The sequence below is a fragment of the Aplysia californica genome, unplaced genomic scaffold (assembly GCF_000002075.1).
Source record: "Aplysia californica isolate F4 #8 unplaced genomic scaffold, AplCal3.0 scaffold00223, whole genome shotgun sequence".
In the NCBI taxonomy this organism is placed as follows: domain Eukaryota; kingdom Metazoa; phylum Mollusca; class Gastropoda; order Aplysiida; family Aplysiidae; genus Aplysia; species Aplysia californica.
In genome coordinates this window covers 522,150-534,355 of record NW_004797493.1, presented here as the reverse complement: position 1 = coordinate 534,355, position 12,206 = coordinate 522,150, and the positions used below count along the sequence as shown (strand labels likewise).

The 12,206-nt window shown below is 39.9% G+C and overlaps 1 protein-coding gene and 1 long non-coding RNA gene across 2 annotated transcripts in view; both read left to right on the top strand.

Annotated features, from left to right (window-relative positions):
* Positions 1 to 2,132, top strand: part of LOC101862506 — a gene marked incomplete at its 5' end in the record, with an annotated part of 41,350 nt that extends 39,218 nt beyond the window's left edge. Inside the window, 2 exon segments of the mRNA XM_013083287.2 lie at positions 151 to 220; positions 1,906 to 2,132. Of these exon segments, the coding sequence (XP_012938741.2) occupies positions 151 to 220; positions 1,906 to 2,125 (290 nt within the window).
* Positions 2,133 to 2,864: 732 nt separating this feature from the next.
* LOC118477797 lies at positions 2,865 to 8,540 on the top strand. Its single transcript, XR_004858614.1, has 2 exons — positions 2,865 to 3,009; positions 3,780 to 8,540. It is a non-coding gene; the product is annotated as an uncharacterized LOC118477797 (long non-coding RNA).
* Positions 8,541 to 12,206: the final 3,666 nt, after the last annotated feature.

The window sequence follows — 12,206 nt, the reverse complement described above, 5'->3', positions numbered from 1 at the left end:
CCCCCATTCCGCTCCTGTCTTTATTGTTTCCAATTAAAAACAGATTATTTTTAAACGTTTTATAACAACAGACCAAACTCTTCCACGTCCTGGTACCTACAATGCCTCAGTAACGTTTGTTCCCTTTATCCCTATCCTCCTACTTTTCAGGTGTACCACTCATCCCCGTCATCATCATCCTCTCTGTCGATGCTGAGCTCTACAAAGGAGGAAAGGACTAGTAAGTAGCAAATGTGCTATTGTGGGAAAAGCCACTCTGAAGTAACGAAACGTTTTAAATGTTCTACATATCTTTCAACATTTATGAGATTATTCTAAGCTGGTTCTTGTCAACCTTTCAATAACTAGCACCCACTTTGCCACCTCTAATTAATGGTTAACATTTTCGTGCTACCCACCTAGCTACATATTATTTTTACTAGCGAGGTGTTAAATAAAACCTGTCACAAGCCAGATGACCACCATCAGCCACCAAAATTACCAAATTACCCCCTGGTTGGCGATATCACCTAGGTTGGAAAGCATTCTTTTAACTCTTTGAAGACGTGCGTTTTGATCATTCGACAAACCATGAAGATCGCTGTTTTGGGGCGTTACAACAGTAGCATCATTATTCATTTATATTTTTCGAATGTGTTTTCTTATTTGAAATTTAAAGAGCAGTGCAACAATATTATGCAAACAATGAACTGTGCAAATTGGGGTTTCTGATTTTTGTATAATGGTTCGAAATGTGCCGATACATTGTCTTTGTTCGAGTTAAACCATAACAATACCATCCTGGGGAGGTGCTACTGACTGAAGTGTCTTTAGACCATTCCCAAAGAGGAGATATTAACCATGTTCTTATGCACAGTAGAATTGTAATTGAAAATGGGCTGATTCATCAATGTCGTGCTCATAAATGTGCCTGAACTGCAAAAGGGAATTGCCGCTTTTTCTTTCATAATCTTTACTATCGTCATTTTCCTCTACTTTTTTGTATGTTTATCATACTCTTGTGACCCGTTCCGGAATGCCTTGATAGTCGAAGCAGACTTTGTGCTGTTGAAGCTAGAGAGGTGAGCAGAGTAAGTCTGATTCCCTGTAAGGACTTCTCTGTTGACATCCACTGTTTGGCGCTGATATGGCCTCATCCAGTTGTGAGCACCATAAAACCTCTACTAAAACGAACAAACAAACAAATCATGACAATGTTGTTTTCCCCACCGTTACTGCCACTGCTGGTTGGTTTATTGGGGATTCATTGTTCTTGGTCTTGATATTGTTTTGCTGTTGTTGTTTTTTGTTGATGAAGTTGTTGCTGTTGCTGCCCTTGTGGTCGTTTCTGTTATTGCTGCTATCACTAGTCCTACTACTACTACCACTACTACTACTACTACTACTACTACTACTACTACTACTACTACTACTACTACAACTACTAGTTGAAAATTAAAGTCTTTCTTGTTGGTTTTCTTTGTGTAGTTGTCGTGATGTTAGTGGTGAAGTTGATTGTAATGGTAGCGATGATCGTCATAGTTTTACATATACCTTGTATATATAAGTTCATATTTCAGACACAATAAATTATACAACGATGGTGGTGATCTGTAATACTCCCGATGAAGCCCGAAAGGGCAAAACGTTAAATTCAGTACGTGTACTAAAAATTATGTCTAGACTCTATCCTAGTCTCCACGTGTTTTTCTAAAGTACAAAAAAAAAATGATGATGATGATGATGATGATGATGATGATAATGGTGATGATGATGATGATGATGATGATGATGATGGTGATGATGTTGATGATGATGATGATGATGATGATGATGATGATGATGATGATGATGATGATGATGATGATTACTACGATAGCAGCAATGGTAGACGACAACACCAACAATACCCTTTTTTGTTACCAGTTGTTGGATGTCTTTGGACGCGTTCTACTACGGCTTCGCTCTCCCTGTGGGCCTCATCATCCTGGCCAACCTGATCATTTTCGTGATGGTTGTGGTCAGTCTATGCCGCCGCAAGGACATGAGCAAACACTCGTCTCAGAGCACCAGCCAGACAGTGGTCAACATCAGGGCTTCGTTCATCTGCTTCTGCGTGCTTGGTAGGCTAAGGATTTTGCTCTAAAATTAATTAATTTCATTTTGTACTAGCAGTATACAGTCGAATCTGCTTTAACAACCGTCTGTCCAAGATAAACACCCACACAAATGATTACTTCCCACCCCAACCCCACCCCCTTTGTGTTTTGATATTAAATGTCCAAGAAGACTGCCTGCCTAAGATTACCTCTTTTCTTCTGAAGAATGAAAATGAGTGGTCGTGTTGAACACGTTCAAGTGTAAATATTTTCTATCCTATGTAATTATGTATTTTGTAAGTTAGAGGCAGGATTTTTTAGATTCCTTTTCAAGCCACTATCGTGGCCGTAATCTATTTTTTCTCGAGGGGGGAAGAAACTTTGAGGGGATTTCCACTCTTGGCAGAATCATAATGTGAAACGGACAACGGACAATTCAAACTGCACTTTAAGTTGCTTATTAATTTACCTGAGATGAACAGAATTGGGGGGGGGGGGGGCATAATGTACTTTCTCGCTGTCGGATGAACCATATTGTGCAACAGACATGTTAATTGTGCTTAGATCATTGGGGGGGGGGGTAGTAAAAGCATCGGAGGGCATGTTAAGTTTTTTCCCCTTGGAGGGTTAACCAATCATTTGTCTAGGAAAAAATTCAACCGCCCCTCAAGTGATTTTTTTGTTTTTCGCTCCTCTTCCGAGCCACCAGTCTGGAGAGACTGTTTGCGTACATTAGGCAAAAAAAATAGCCGCAGAGTCCTCGAGAACCGAAAATTTATCTACCTATTCTGCATCACCGCCTCTCTACAGGGCTTTGTCATCTTTCTCATGATGACAGCCCGAGACAAGAACGTGCGACAGTTTTGGAAATCCAAATTCTGTGGCGATAGAGAGAAGAAGGACAGCTCTTACACATGGGACAACAAATCAGGTGTGGAGATGGTCTCAGGAGTGAGGGTGGGGGTGTGGCTAGGGAGGAGGGGGCGTGGGCCAGCCATAGGCGTGGTGCTGTGTAGGAGGTTGCTATCTGGGTTCTGGGGGGGGGGGAGAGACAGAGAGACAGGGAGAAACACAGAGAGAGAGAGAGAGAGAGAGAGAGAGAGAGAGAGAGAGAGAGAGAGAGAGAGATTCAAAGACAGGAAGAGAGCGAAGAATAAAGAGAGGAAGGGCTAGGGAGGAGGCACAGGGAGACAGAAAGAGACATAGACAGAAGAGAAAAAGAGTGACAGAGAGAAAGAGAGAGACAGAAAGAGAAATAGATATGGAGAGGGAGAGAGAAATGAGGGTGTGCATACGCGCCCGCGCGCGCACACTGTGTATGTGTATGTATGCATATGCGTATATGTGTATGTGTGTGTGTGTGTGTGTGTGTGTGTGTGTGTGTGTGTGTGTGTGTGCGCGTGGGGAGAGAGAGAGAGTGAGTGCGTGTATATGTGTGTATGTATGAAAGAGAGAGAGAGAGAGAGAGAGAGAGAGAGAGAGAGAGAGAGAGAGAGAGAGAGAGAGGTGGGGAGAGGAGGGGGAGGCGGGAGAGGAGAGAAAGAGAGAATAAGATAACGGGAGGGAGACAGACAAACAGAAAGGAAAAGAAAGAGAGAGAGAGAGAGAGAGAGAGAGAGAGAGAGAGAGAGAGAGAGAGAGAGAGAGAGAGAGAGAGAGAAGAAAAACGAAACTTTAATTATTTCTCCTTTTCTATACCAGGTACTGGCAGCAACAGTCAGCCCGTCCGAATTCCTCGTCTTCAGAGCGAATTCGCGAATGCGCGGTCACGCACGGACAGCACGACATTTACAGGAAGTGACGACGGCGGAAATGGATATTACGGCGGAAGCGGGGGTAGGTTTAGTGTGTCTGATGACGGCAGACGTGGATCCAACCAATCAAACAATGGGCCCCTTAAGCCGAGGGGTTACGGGAAGAACGAAATGGTGTTATTCTAATCCTAACTGTTACATATTGTACTTGTACATACACGTGATTAATGTTGCATGATTTATACTTACTGTACTGATATCTTGAAACGTTATAGTTGGCTGAGAGTCCAACTGAAAGCATGATTACCCAATTGTTATTATTGAAGTTTTCCTTTTGTAAATTGTTCTTGGATACATATTCTATATAGGGAGGGTGCCATGACAAAGCACTCTATATTCATGTTTCTTGAAATGGGAAATATGAAAAATAAATATTTTAAAAATCCATTCGAATCAAATATATAGGCCCACAAATTATTGAAAACCGATTTTGTTCTCCTTTTTATTTGTCAAAATGGCGTATATCCTTTGGGGGTTTTTTGTCAACACGCAAAGCATTCGTAAAATTCAAATATATAATTTTCAATTTTAAACGTGTATTATTGTGGTCAAGTTTAAAACAGCAATATTAACGTATCTGAATCTTGTTATGTTCATTGTGAAAGTTTAGTAAGATTTAGAAAGGATGGCTGGAGGCATTTTTCTGCCTTTCTAGTAAATAGATACGGGCTGATTGATTGCTTTGTTTGTGTGTGTATGTGTGTTTGTGTGTGTGTGTGTGTGTGTGTGTGTGTGTGTGTGTGTGTGTGTGTGTGTGTGTGTGTGTGTGTGTGTGTCTGTGTGTGTCTGTGTGTGTCTGAGTGTGTGAATGTGGTGAGTAACGCGTTTTCTCACGAAACCCTTCATATATAACAATATAGTATGCACGTGTATACTTTTTTTTTGGGGGGGGGGGAGGGCGGGTGTTGTTGTTTTGTCAAAACACGAAAAACAGCTCATTTGAAAGAACAAAACGAGGGTATGGTTTTTTGTTAACTTGAATTTCGACATTTTGGTCAAGTTCAAAATCGACTGAGTCATTGACAACCATTTTTAAAATCAATATTCTCTTTTGTCTTTGTCGCCTTGGCTGCAAAGACAGTTGCTCGCCAACTAATATTCGCTGTCACTATTGTTTTTTTCTTTACCCATGAAATTACCATCTGTAGTTAACTGGGAAAAGAGAGCAAAATTGTTTAGTCGTGGTGCCTGTGAAGATACACATTTCCCTTAATGACATTTAAAATACTTAGCCTATTGAGAGGCAGTAGTCAATTTCTAACGTCTGTCTTCAAAAGGAGCAAGCCTGTGTTAGGAGATTCAAGAAATCCTTGACAAAGTGTTTTGAGAATATGAGAGAATATAGAGACCTACGGACCATTATTGCATTACTGGAGCCAAAACCTCAACAATTATAGTGGATACCTTTGCGCACGGCGCCTAGAATTATATAATGTTTATCTGACGACCGAGCATGGTAAATGCTGTTCTTATCCTCATCCTCAGTACCTTTCTCATCCTGGATTAGGACATAGGTCACGAACAAACACTTCCCTCCTCTCCCTATCGTGGGCTAGCCCCCTTGATGTTATTCCAGGTCTTCCTACTTTTCTGTACATCAATTTCTGCGACTCTTCTTCATGTATGTTCCACGTGGTCTTCCCCTTGATCTTTTACCCTGTTGGTTCCAATACAACACTTTCCTTGTTATACAACCGCTGCTTGACTTCATGAGAGTATGTCCAATCCACTGCCACCGCCTTCTCCCCACCTCATCTCAGGCTGTCTTGTTCTCTTCAATACTTCCTCGTTGGTGACCCTGGCTGTCTATCTGATCCTCAGTAGCTTCCTAAGCCACTTGTTCAAGAAAACCTAGATCCTCTATATATTATGCAAGTCTGAGATGCCTGCCATGTCACACATTATCCATACCACATGCTAACTGGGTTTACAGTTTATTGCTTTCATTTATTTTATTGCTCAAAACTGCGATGGCCGCGATTTAACCGTTAAGCGATTGGCTGTCTCACGCAGAAGAGCTACGTTCGATGCCCATGTGGGGATTATAATTTTTATTGAGTAGCTCTTTCTTCTTGGTCGTTATAACCTTAATAGCCCTTGTTTACTTGAGGAGCAGGATTTAAACAGCCCACCTCCTCCTAAATGATTTAGATAGTGTCGATGGCGGTGCAAAACTTCTACAGTTATATCTGTTATTTATTGCTCAAAGGACTTCATGCTTGATATTACTATTCGTGGGTCTTTGGCGGATTTTTTTTCATTGAGAAGACTCAAAGGTAGGACAAGGACTGTCTTAAAGAGTGTGCAAACATAGCTAGAACTAACATAATTTGAATCCGGAGATATGTTTCAGTAACCGCTGTTTGGCATGCCGTTTGTTATTGGTTTTGTTTTTAAGGGGGCGGGGAAATCCTAAATGGTGACAAGCTATGATTCTTTTCTCTCTTCGCTGACAACACAGTATTGAGCACATTTTCTGTAACCAAATATGTCAAGATGCTCTGTAACTATTACATATTAGATTGAAAGGGTCATAATATATAGGAGGATCTAAGTGGCAAAATCTTGCTAAAAATGGAGTTTATAGTATGAAGACATGATGTGTCAGGGGGAGGTTATACAACACTCACTGATACTTGGATACCTCCTGCAGGGAGATGAAAAGCCATTTTGTTTTGGATGTAATGATGAGGTCACAATCAGGCACTTCCTAATAGAATGTCCAGACTTTGGACATATAATATACAGACTTCAACATAGGTTTAGGACGACCATGACAGACAGCCCTCATTTTTTTTAAATCTGAAAAAAAACAAAAACAACAACAATGATTGTTTCAAAATGTTTTCCTCTGAAAGTGTTAATCGGTTACCAACGCGTACTGCAAAGCTTCCTTAAGGACCAAAATCGGCACGTGCAGCACGGTTTTATTGACTTGTGTGCGACATCATGGACATTCCCTAGTTAAAATGTCTGATGCACGTCATAAACGGACGTACGGTCTCGAACTGTGTTCACTTTGGTGGCAATATAAACCGCCGTTTGCGCAAAATCCAGTATGGCCTGAACATGTCACCAACACGAAAGCTGAGAGACTTTGACCTTGCCAGACGCTGCAGGATGAAGTTGGAGCCCGAGAAGTTGCCAGAAGTCTTGCAGTGTCATACTCTGTCATTGTTCACTGGAAGCAGTGCTATCAAGCCACTGGATCAGTCTGAGAACGCCCACGTAAAGATCGACACAAGAAGACCACTCAGAGTGCTTGCAAGTGGTCCTTAATTTATATTGAAGACTGTATATATATTTTTTTATGCACTAATTTGAAGAATGCGTTCTCCATCATAGATCCAAACAAGATTCTATTCCAAAATGTAGTTAGTACTATATTTTTAAGAGCAAATGACTGTTTTTACTCTTTGGTTCTTACCATGACTTGCAAACGTCAATCATGAAGTAAAATCCAAGCCGTTGATTGACGTGAAAACAACCAACTTCAGTTCCGCGTGCTCATTATGATAATATGATAACGTTATGTGCAGTTGCGAGTGCCGTAAAACTCGTTCCAAACTGAAACATAGCTGCATCTTTCTCAAAACAACCTCAAGGTGACTTAGATCCTGTATTTTTGTGACCCTTCATCAACAAGATTACTCTTCCGGGCGTTTATGTGACTCTGAGCAGGATTGTGCTAGTGTCGATTGATTGTGTGTGTACATAAATGTATTTAATTTTTTATTATTATTATTGTTATAGTAATATTGATACACGTGTATACGTCTATTTGTTCACTGTTTCTTTCTATGTTCTGATGCCACCACACCACCATCCTTGATCCCCTTGTTTGATATTATTTATCTCAAAGTTCTGCCGCAGGACACGAAATCATTTGGTTTGTTTGTTATTGTTGTTGGGGGGGGGGGTGTTTTTGTTTTGTTTTTGTTTCTTTTTGGTTGTTGTTGGTTGTTATGGTTTTCTGGAGGTTGTCTGTGAGTAATTTGTTGTTATTGTTTGTTTAGGGGGGTCCTCTTTTTTTTTTGGGGGGGGGGGTGTCAGTTTTGAAAGTGGAGAATGGGGGTTTGTGTGTGTATTGTTGACGGAGGGGGGGGGGGGACAGAAATTTGTTGGGAATAGCTTTTGGAATGCCTGGAGTACAATGGTCGTCTTCTGTTATTTGTCCACGAGCAGGCGGAGAAACCCCTCCACTGCTGGAGTAGTGGGTGGTTGGCGGGTGCTCTGGTGAGGTTTGCTCCTTTTTTTCTATCAACCATCTATCGTCCTTATCCCTCCTCCATCTGTTTGGTCTTTCTTACACTTTTATAACATTTCTAATCTTCGGCACATATATGACATTATTGAGTTGCAAGTGTTGAAAGACGTCTACTAAAATTTAATTTTAACATGTTATGTTCTATAGTTAAGCATATACAGTTTTATTATCATTAACATCTAAGCTCAGCAAACGCAAATGTATAGCCTCCATGTTTGATTCATTATTGTTATATCACCCCTGTATTCTTTCCTTCGTTCCTTCCTCTTGCAACAGGGCGCGCGTCTCTCTTTTGACATGACCTATTCGCGTAATTTTATAATAGACCCAATATACATGTATTATTATAGTGGTGCAATAAACAATACAAAATACAAAAAAGGCGTAAGATTAATCTCATTATGTTTTGCCCCCCCCCCCCCTCATATTTTGCTCAGCTTGGTTAGATCTTGATAGAAAATACACGGACCGACGACTATGGTGCAGCGGTTAATTTGAGGAGACGTACACTCCCGGAAAAAATTTCTAAACGAATGACTTTTATTCACTTTCATGTCATTGCGCAAGAAGTTCATAGGTAAACAGGATGTACTAAGGGTGAATTTGTTGATTTTTTTTCTGAAAAATGGGTCTTTGTGGCGGCCATCTTGGATTTTCAAACCAGTTTCTTAGTGCGAAAGAATTTCATAGTAAATATTGAATTATCAGCCAGAAATTTGGAACGCAAATACGAACCAATATGGACTGCCATGGGGATCCATGTGAGCTTTTTGACCTATCTTTAAAACTAAAAAAGTGAGCCCAAAGTCAATGGACCCCGGAGAGTCAGTTGACGAAATTTTGGGGTACATATTACAAAAAAACCTGAATATTTCCACAAGTTACCAATATTTCCCAATTCCCTCACACAGATCCCCGGAATAGATCTTAAAACACATGTACGCAAAATGTGAAGCTTCTAGCTTCGGTAGTTTCTGAAAACTCCTTGCACCAAGGAGGTCACATATATCAAAAAGAAGATTTTTAGAAAAATTGAAAAAACAACTATTTTTTAAGGATTTTTAGTGTAATTTGCACTTTTCAAATGCCCTTTTAGGCCATTTAGGGTGGGGGGGGGGGTTCAACAGTTTCGTCATTGTGACCCAATAGAACAGATGTCAAAGGAAGTTTTTCCGCAAAAAAAAACAAAGTTGGATAGTTTGAAAAAATTGTATCAATAATGTCAGGGATCGCCGACCCGGGTCTTCCCACAGGGCGCCCACTACGGATGGGACCGGCCAGCGGTCGCCTCAAAAACAAACGTGTTTGTTTTCAGTTTCGGGCGATCGGTCTGATCCAGCTGTAGTGGGCACCCCATACTAGACGCTTTGCCATCGCACGCACAGAACCTGCAGTTCGATTCCCGTGTGGGGAGAATTCGTATCGAGTATATCGGTCTTTCTGCTGGTATGTTGTACCATTCTGAGCCCATGTTGGTCTTGGCAGGCAGGTCCGAAGCCGCCTCCCAAATGATCTAAATTGTGTCAATTGATATGGGCATAAAAGCACCTAGGTTTGAACTCACAAACAAAAATGAAATAAATAAATAAATAATACAAAAGGTAAGCCTTTCTCCTCCCCCCCCCCCCCCCCCCCCCCACCGTTCCAACCCTACATTATTTAGCTCAACTTTGTTATACATGTATCTTGATAGAAATCCTGCTTTATCGTCTGAAATGGAGAACCAACAAAAACATGAGAGACTGCCCTGTAGGTATTCAGACAGGGTAAGTTGCTCCGTCGTAGTACATTCCATTCTTTTCCTCTTTTTAAATAGTATCCTTGATTGTTTCATGTTATCTGTCATTGAGATTATTTTGCTAATGCGTTGAATGAATGGATGGATTGAAATAAACGCATACAAATGCATGTATTTTACAGTGATTGCATGGTACTTAATTCATTTTCTTGTTTATTTTTGCACTAAAATCTGTTGATGGAATTTATAGTTATGAAAATATTATTCTAGCATCTGCGTTTGTTGCCATTTTTTGTCCAAAAGTTGCCACAAAATTGGCAAAAGTCGCCACAAAAGCTGCCATTAATTTTCAAGCTTTCAACTCTCTGTGACGATATGCTAAGCAATACGTTGATAGAGGCAACTTAATCTAAAGTACCAGAATTTCTTGTGCTCTGTTTCAAGCTTCTTGAATATCATTTGAAGCCACACAGAGTGTAAAAACGTGAAAAATAAAGGTTTCACAACAGAATGAAACCAAAATTAGAACAGCACATAAACAACCACAAAAACTAACAAGTATTAGTATAAAGGCGTGCGTCCATATATCCGAAGATTAACCGTTTTAACCCTAAACGTGCGTAATTCAAGAAAAAGTAGGCCTACCGGATAATACGTCTAAATTATGGAATTACACAACACATAAGGGGCGTGTGTCTGTATACATGTGTTCGGTTTTGGTGGAGACACTCTCTTACATAACACATTTTTATAATACATTTAAAAAGGTAGGCACAACATCAAAATAAATTACATTTACGCTATAATATAATATAACAAATATAATATAACACAAAAATAGAAAAACATCACATCAGAAGAATAACAAGAAAAAACACAAACACACCAACAAAGTGAAACAAAACAAAGAGGAAAAAATAAAAGAGAAAAAGTAATATAAGCCATATAAAATCTTAAATTATGTAATGTAGTAATATTTTTCACATGAAAATAACTTATCAAAAAGGAAGAAAGCGACGAAGTGAAGTGGAAGTGAAAATAAACTTTCTTTCTAAAAGTAGATCAAAAGAGGTTCCATTTCTCTTTTTATGATTTAAAAAAAATATGTATTCCCCTTTTTTCTATTTTTTCACCCTAGCGGTGTTATTTTATCTTTTTACCTTTTTTATTAACAACAAATGCAAAAATCGCGGCCGCGATTCGCGACAAACGCAGATGCTAGCCCATTTATGCACTGAACTAACCATCTGTACTGGAAGCAATTTTCAGCTGAACAAAGAAACTGAAATGGAAAATTATAATATTACTTATTACACGATTGAAAATCGCGCAGCAAGCAGCAGTGGGTACATCCAGTGCGGGCTAGATTGCAATCTAGAACTAGAAAAACGCTCCTGGTATTACCGGAAGGTACTGTAATATAAGGCGTGAAAGGCAAGGACTTTTGCAGAAACAGCAACAACAACAGCTGGCATAACAGCAATAGCAGCAATAGCAGCAATAGCAGCAATAGCAGCAATAGCAGCAATAGCAGCAATAGCAATTAGTGTAAAAACAACAACCACAAAAGTTTACCTTCTTTGCCATTATCCTCCGCGCATACCCTTAAGGGTGTCGTGGGAAGAAAGAGGCGTCTTTCTGCTGCTAGCTGGAAGGTTTGGGTCAATAGTTCCCCTGTCTCCATCAAACCAGGTCTTGTAGTAAGTTCCCCTCTGGCTTTGTTGCCACTGAATTTTGTGATGTAGGCACTAGGCATGTTGTGCTGGGTGGTATATTGCTATTTGTGTAACATAGCCGAACCGCTTGATTCTTTGATGTTGGGTGAAATGTGCTCACCTTTTCTCTAATCTGCGGGGGTGGGGGGGGGGGGTTGTTTTTGTTGGTTTTTTGTTGGGGTTTTTTTTTCTTGTCTTTCTTGTTTCTTTGTTGTTGGGTTTTTTCCTTCTTTTTTCTCGTTTTTTTTCTTCAAATTTTGACTCACCCGGTCTTGTTCAGTTTTCCTAAAGCATTACGTTTCTCAAGTTCTTATTTTTGCTGAAACTGTAACTGTAATGTCTTGTTCATAGTCATGGTTCATGTTTGAGATGAAGATAGTCATTTTGGCTTTTAATTGTCTTCACACCATAATGTAGACGTAAGAAATGTTTCAGTGGTGGAGCAACTGACATTATTTTCTTTTTGTACCCTTTTTCCTTTTCTCTATTTAGTCGTCAATCTCTGAATACACTTCAAATGTATATTGTGCTTCAATTCTGCCTGTTATTGTTGATGTGTATGTATAGTATGTGATAAGAAATATTATGTGCATT